Here is a 7,172-nt window from a genome sequence, read left to right on the forward strand (position 1 = left end):
TTTTTTTTTTTTAGAAAAAGCAAAGCCAACCCAAAGAATGGCAGATGGAAAGATGCAAACAGCCTGAGTCCTTACTGACATCAGTGGCCTGTTGCATCAATCAGATCTGACATCTATCTCACACTTTCTATTTGTAGAAATCCATAATTGAATCAGGTATAAGTTGTTTAGAGTTCCTGAAAAAGCCAAAAAGATGGCCCTGGCCAGTGTGGCAAATTTGGTTGGGCATGGTTCCATGCCCTGGGAGGTCACCGGTTTGATCAGGACACATGCAGTCTCCATCCTTGGTAGAGGTATGCAGAAGGCAGAATCAGAATCTCGGGGTCATGGCCTGGGAATCTGAATCATGGAAACCTCTTCCTGCGATGATTTCTCAGGGCTTTTGCCCACACACCCTTGGAACTCTTCATTCTGCACATGCTACTCCTCCTGCACAAGCCTCCCTGCTCTCTGCTTTGGCCAGGATCATGATCAGCCAGTGGGAAGGCAGGCCAGGAGTGCTGCAAGGCCTGTGCTCTCCTCAGGAGCAGCCTTCACCAGTGACCTAGTGGGTGACAACTTGGGGGTGTGTACTACATGCTCCCACTGAGGTCCCCAGCAGGACTGAGCCCCAGTTGTCCACATGGAAACCACTCATCACCCCACTTGCCACTGGCTTTCTTCTCTACCCCTGCACTTTCCCCTTCCCTACCAATGTTCCCCATAATCACCTCCCAAACCAACCATATATACCCAAATCTGCTTGTGGGGAACCCAGTCTAAGATATACATAGGCTTTAAAGCTTTTTGTCAGAGGAAGCCTGCCTGAAGATATAATAGTCTTTGGGCTGAGAATGAACGAATAAGAGGACTTAGCGATAAGAAAATGTAGGGAGGAGGGATAAGCACATTCTAGCAGACTAGATGGAACAGCCTGGGCAAAGGCCTAGGGTCGGGAGCGGGCACAGCATCCCAGAAGCTGTAGAATCCTGTGTCACTGGAGCTCAGGGCACAAGGGGCCGAGAGAGGTGACCTGCTGTGGATGGAGCCACAGTGGGGAATTTGATCTGAAGGGCCATTGAAAGAATTTAACTGTTGGGCAGAAGCTGGAGTGAGCTAATATCTTGGGAAAATGTCCAAGATGCAGTGTGGGGCTCATCTGAGGTTGCACAGTTTCTTTTCAAGTCTGTGTTGAGAACCAGCCAAGTGGGAAGATTGCTCATGGGTAATCTTGGCTGCCTACCCAAGATTTCTCTGATTAGGGCAAATGCTTTCTGTTCCTTGAGGTGAGTGGTTTTCTTCTCTATGTTGGCAGCCAGAGGCAGCTGGTAGACATCCTTTCTGCTGTTACTTTGTCCTCGGAACAAGGTGGAGGGGTCTGTGAAAGCAGAACACAAGGACAGTTCCCCCATGGGCAGTCGAATCAGGCTTTACATTTGCAACCAGGTATAGCTAGGATTCACACTTCCTCCTTTGTGGGACCCAACACTGCCCTCCATGCTCTGCCATGCTATTTCAGTGCCCAGAACTCCATCCCTTTTTCTTCATGTGGGGAATTCTCCTGGTACTAAAAATGAATGCCTTCCCCTCCCTGAAGGGTTACTTACTCCTGGATGCCATCTTCCTTGCATTCCTGGGTTCTAAGGTGGATCCCATCACTTTCAAAACTTTGAAGAATGGAAGAATGAGAGTAACTAGTATTTCAAAGTCCTGTCATGTCTAATTCCAGCATCTTCTTTTTCAGACCACATTATTTAGATATAATTTTCATAAATCCACCCATTGGAAGTCTACAATTCAATGATTTTAGTAAATTTAAAACAATCCAATTTTAGAACATTTTCATCACCCCCAGAAGGTTCCCTCATGTCGCATTGAAGTCAGTTCCCACTTTCATTCTATTTCCACCCTGAGCCCCATTAATTTGCTTTCTGCCTCTATAAGCTTTTCCTTTTCAAGATATTTCATATAAATGGAATCATTTGTACCTAGTTTCTTGTATCTGGCATCTTTCAATTTTTGGAGTTCATCCATGTTGTTGTAAATATTAGCAGTTTATTTTTATTGTTGAGTAGTATTCCATTGTATGGATATACTACCTTTGTTTTTCCATTCACCCATTGATGGATATTTAGATTGTTTCTAGTTTTGGCTAATATGAATAATGCTGCTATGAACATTCAAGTACAGGTGTTTGTGTGGACATATATTTTTATTTCTCTTGGGTAGATTCTTTGGAGTGGCCAAATACCTTTTGGCTATTTCAAATGAAGCAAAGCTGCTATGAATATTTGGCCACAGGTTCCTATGTGAATATAAGTCTTTGTTTCTCTTGGATAAATGCCTAAGAGTCCAATTGCTGGAGCATATGGTAAGTCTGTTTTTAGATTTTAAAGGAACTGCCAAACTGTTTTCCAGAGTGGCTATACCATTTTATGTTACCACCAGCAATGCATGAACGCTCCAGTTTCTCTTCATCCTTGTCAGCCTTTGGTGATACCACTTTTTTTTTCACATTAGCCATTCTGGTAGGGGTGTATTAGCCCAACTATTTTTTTTTTAATCAATTCCCTTCTGTTCACCCTCACTGCCAGCACATGTCATCTCTTGTCTGGACCATTTTGATGTTCTTCCTTCTGGCCTCCCCACTTCCACTTTTAACATAATACCTCTGTTCTCCAAGAGTAGCCACAGTAATCTTTCTAAAATCACAAATAGGCCATGCTGCTCTCCTATTTAAAACACTTTGAAACCCTAACATTGACCCAGATCCTACAAGGCCCTTGAGTGACCTGCTCCCCACTCACCTCTCTGCCCTCATCTTGAATCATTCTCCCCCCAATCCCAAATGATTCGCCCACACTGTCAATAATTGCTATAAAATGACAAGCTGCATATCACCTCAGGGCCTTTGCACATTTCCAGTGTATAATCCCTCCTGGCCCCCATCCACCAGGAGCCAGCTTAGGTACCACCTCAGCAGAGAGGCCGGCACGCTCTTCTTCTCCCACACCTAGTTCTCATCACAATTCACACTTATATGTCTACTTGTGCATTTAATTATTTAATGTGTCTCCCCACATGGGCTGTTCATTGCGAGGGCAGCAACCTGTTCCATCTTGTCAATGCTGTGATGCCTGGGGCTGGGGTGGGAGTAGAGATTGACTTCAAATGGGCAAGAGGTAATCTGGGGTGATGAAGCTTTTCCAAGTCTTAATTGTGGTGATGGTTGCACAACTCTATAAATTACTAAAATCAATGAGTTATACATTGCAAGTAGATTTCATATCAATTATGTTCCCAGACCATCGCACTGTCTGGCACACAGCAAGTACTCCCTTAATAATTGCCAAAGGAATGACTTAATGAATATTTAAATAGTCTGGAGGGTGGCCTCTCCTTGGAGAAAAATTACTCTTGTCTGAGGAAGAAGATTTTAATGGACCTTTGGATTTGCAAAGCCAAAACCCTAATTTAGAATGGAAGAATACAGGCCTGTGTGGGTAAAAACTACACTGCATAATGATGTAGATACATGGGCTTTTGTTAGTTCCTGTTTTATTTTCCCTGAAGCTCAAGATAACTGCATAGACTATAAAAGTGTTGATTCTGTTCTGTTTGCTTGTTTGCTTTTGTAATTCTCTTATTGTCAGCACCCTCAGGAGTTTCTATTGGGAAGTGAGAAATCAGGTTGGGGGAAGGGGTCTGGTCATGGGGCTCCTCCAACAGGGCTCATCTTGACTATATTCTATCTAGTAAAACTACAAAAATAGGGGTTAGGCTAGATTCAGGCCCCTGGCTATGGTTTGCAGATCCTTTTCCTAGAATTCTAACTTATAGCAATCTTTGCAGCCCACACACATGCTTTTGTGTATGTGTGTGTGTGTGTGTGTGTGTGTGTGTGTGTGTGTATTTCCATTCTAAAGACCAGGGAGCTGAGCCTTGGAGAAGAAAGCTGCTTGATTGAGACTACACAGAGAATGATAGCATAGAGCATGGCCCCAGAGGTGCCTCTAATGGCCAAGGAGTCATGCTTAGATGTCAGATAGAAAGGCCCAGTAGAGAAGGAATAAGATTGCTCAAGCGACAATGGAGTCACTTATTCTGGATGGTTTGGGGATGTTTCACCAGTCAGGGGAGAAGAGCAGATAAGGAGCAAAGATCTGAGACCTGGACCACTCACCCAGTGCTTGGGCTCTCTAGGGCTTTCTCAGCTTTGTCAGATTCCAGGCCCCTGCCTGCACCATTACCTGGGCTGGACAAATATCCCGGGAGAGAGGCCATAGGTTCCCCTTCGTCCTCTGTGCTCTTGAAGACCAGTGCAAAGAAGGCAGCAAACCCCAGCACCTGGAAAATACCCATGGTGAACCCCAAGGCCAAGTTGGAAACTATCAACTACTGGTCTGAGAGAGGGTGAGACTGGGGCCACTTTTATATCCTTGTCCCAGGAGCCATACTCTGGGGAAGTCAGGTAGGAACTAGCCCATCCTCTGAGGAGAGGGCACGTGTTTATGAAGGGTGAGGGCCAGGGCTTGCATGCACCTGGCTTATACTCCAGTGTGGTGAGTTAAGCTTCCCTCCTCCCTTTCTTCCTGTATTAACTGGTTAGCCCTTATACTATCTCTGATTTAAGGATTCAGAACAGGCCTCTCCAATGAGTTTCTTTGGCATGTGAATTGTTTTGAGTTGAGGGAATCAAGGCCCTGCAAGCTCTGGAGCAATTTTTACCTCTCTCTTAAGTAATTTAAATTAGGGACCTTGCCTATAGTAAGAGTTATGACAGTTTTTATGACCTGTTTGTAGGGCAAGGTAAACTAATTGCTGAACACCTGCTGTGACCTTCCTGCAATGACCTTCCTCCCCTCTGAAGCCCCAAGGTGATTCTTAGCTCAGAGTGTCATAAATATCTCATTTTCCCTCTCTGTCTTTGAACCTCTCATGTATGTAGGTTCTCTGACTCCTTCATGTATATCAGGTTCCCATTCATATGTGTGTATTAAATTTGGTTATTTCCTCTTGTTAATCTGTCTCACGTAGATTTAACTCTTAGACCAGCTGAAAGCACCTGGAGGGTAGAGGAAAGTTTATTCCTCCCCAACAGTACCACAGTACACAAGTATAATAGGATTGTGTGGTTTGATTAGAAACAGAAAGGCCCAGGACTCTGTTCTTAAAATTCTCAGACTAGGTTGGGGGAGGTGTCAGGAACTGTTGAAATCTTCTGACAAAGGCTGTTCATGACAAGGCAGAGGGCCAAGGGTAGGTAATGGAGTAGGGGATTTGGTGAGTCTCACAGGCATAAAGACTCACTGAAAATGCCCCCTCCTTTCTTTAGCTTCCCCTAACCCCCCCCACACAGTACTCCTACCACCTGATTTTTTTCCAGGGAAAGCTGTGACCTCGAACTCCAGGCCAGGGCTCAGTATTCCTTCTACTCTGACAGTAACTTTACATTTCAGAAATAGGATTGCATCTTCTAATAGTTGACTTGGGTTTTTTATCTGAAGGTCAAATTCCTGTAAATTGCTGGCCTGTTTTACAAGTAAAAGCATCTTAGAATTGAGGAAATTTGGTGTTATTCCTATTTATATATGTAGTCTAGGGCAGGATGCTTATGACCTTAACTACTACTACTACTACTACTACTACTACTACTTCTTTTCTAGTGCTTTTATGATTTCAGAGAGAGGAAAGGAGAGGGAAAAATAGAAACTTCAATGAGAGAGAATCATTGATCGGCTGTCGCCTGTACCCTGCCTACTGGAGATTGCGCCCACAACCTAGGCATGTGCCCTGACTGGGAATCAAACCACGACCTCTTGATTCATAGGTTTACACTTAATCATTGAGCCTCACTGGCAGGATGACCTTACCTTCTTCTTTTTTAAAAAAATGTCCTTTCTATGATATTTTGTTTTTCTTTTTGTTAATCCTCACCCAAGGATATTTTCCATTGATTTTTAGGGTGAGTGGAAGAGAGGGAAAGACAGAGAGAAACATCGATGTGAGAGAAACACATCAATTGGTTGCCTCCTGCATGAGCCCTGACCAGGGCCTGGGCCAGGGGGGACCCTGCAACCAAGGTACATGCTCTTGACTAGAATCAAACCTGGGATCCTTTGGTCTGAAGGCCGATGCTGTATCCACTGAGCCAAACCAGCTAAGGCTGACCTTAACTTCTAACTTCAGGTTTCTCATCTATAAAATGGAGGCAGGGCCCTTCCTGAGAGTGATTGTGATGATGAAATGCCAGCATCTCAGTAAACCACTAAGCCTGGCCCAGAGTGAGTGGCCAAAAGCTTGGGTCATCATGGTACTCATCTTCATTATTGTTCTTGCCCTGGGACCTGCACAGAGGTGGTGTTCCATGCATTTTTCTTGAACAAGTAGATGAAGGAACAGCTGAAGTTAGAACATGGCAGCTGGCAGGAGAGAAAGTAAGGGGCCCTGACCTTCAGGGCCTGGGTGACAAACACACTCTCTACAAAGGAGACAGTCATGGAGATGAGCCACTTGAGGGAGTTGGTCTTGCCGTAGTGCAAACCATAATAGCATGGTGAAGAAGGCAGCCACACCGCTGGTGGCTGCCATACTGCTGGTGGCGGCTACCAGGAGCCAGCCCACCAGGACACACCACCAGGGCAGGCCGCGAGGGGGCTTGCTTGATCTCAGGGAGCTGTAATAGAAAGTGGATATAGTCAGGGTGACACCACCCACTGGGGTTCAAGTTCAAATCCAACTCCACCCCATTAGCTGAGTGACCTTGGCAAAGCTTGTTGACCTTAGCCAAGCTCCCTGACTTCTTAGACACTCAATTTTCTCTTCTATATCTTGTACCCACTTCAAAGGGCTATTCTATATTCTACCCAGTATACATATTGTAAAAATAATATCAGCAGAACCACTTCAAAATTGAGTCAGAGTTATCATCCCAGAGGAACTGCCTTGCACATCCTACTCCTCTATCCTTTGGAATGTTAAAACAGGGCAAAATTACCTTTGGTCTAGGCCAGTGGTTCTCAACCTTCCTAATGCCGCAACCCTTTAATACAGTTCCTCATGTTGTGCTGACCCCCAACCATAAAATTATTTTTGTTGCTACGTCATAACTGTAATTTTGCTATTGTTAAGAATCATAATGTAAATATCTGATATGCAGGATATATTTTCATTGTTACAAATTGAACATAATT

At 44.5% G+C, this 7,172-nt stretch overlaps 1 protein-coding gene across 1 annotated transcript in view; it reads right to left on the reverse strand.

Moving 5' to 3' along the window:
* PKD1L2 (polycystin 1 like 2) overlaps nucleotides 1–7,172 on the reverse strand; it is a 59,770-nt gene that overhangs the window by 7,661 nt on the left and 44,937 nt on the right. Inside the window, 4 exon segments of the mRNA XM_006754474.2 lie at nucleotides 1,223–1,357; nucleotides 4,230–4,326; nucleotides 6,432–6,527; nucleotides 6,529–6,655. Of these exon segments, the coding sequence (XP_006754537.2) occupies nucleotides 1,223–1,357; nucleotides 4,230–4,326; nucleotides 6,432–6,527; nucleotides 6,529–6,655 (455 nt within the window).

Source organism: Myotis davidii, unplaced genomic scaffold (assembly GCF_000327345.1).
Source record: "Myotis davidii unplaced genomic scaffold, ASM32734v1 scaffold391, whole genome shotgun sequence".
In the NCBI taxonomy this organism is placed as follows: domain Eukaryota; kingdom Metazoa; phylum Chordata; class Mammalia; order Chiroptera; family Vespertilionidae; genus Myotis; species Myotis davidii.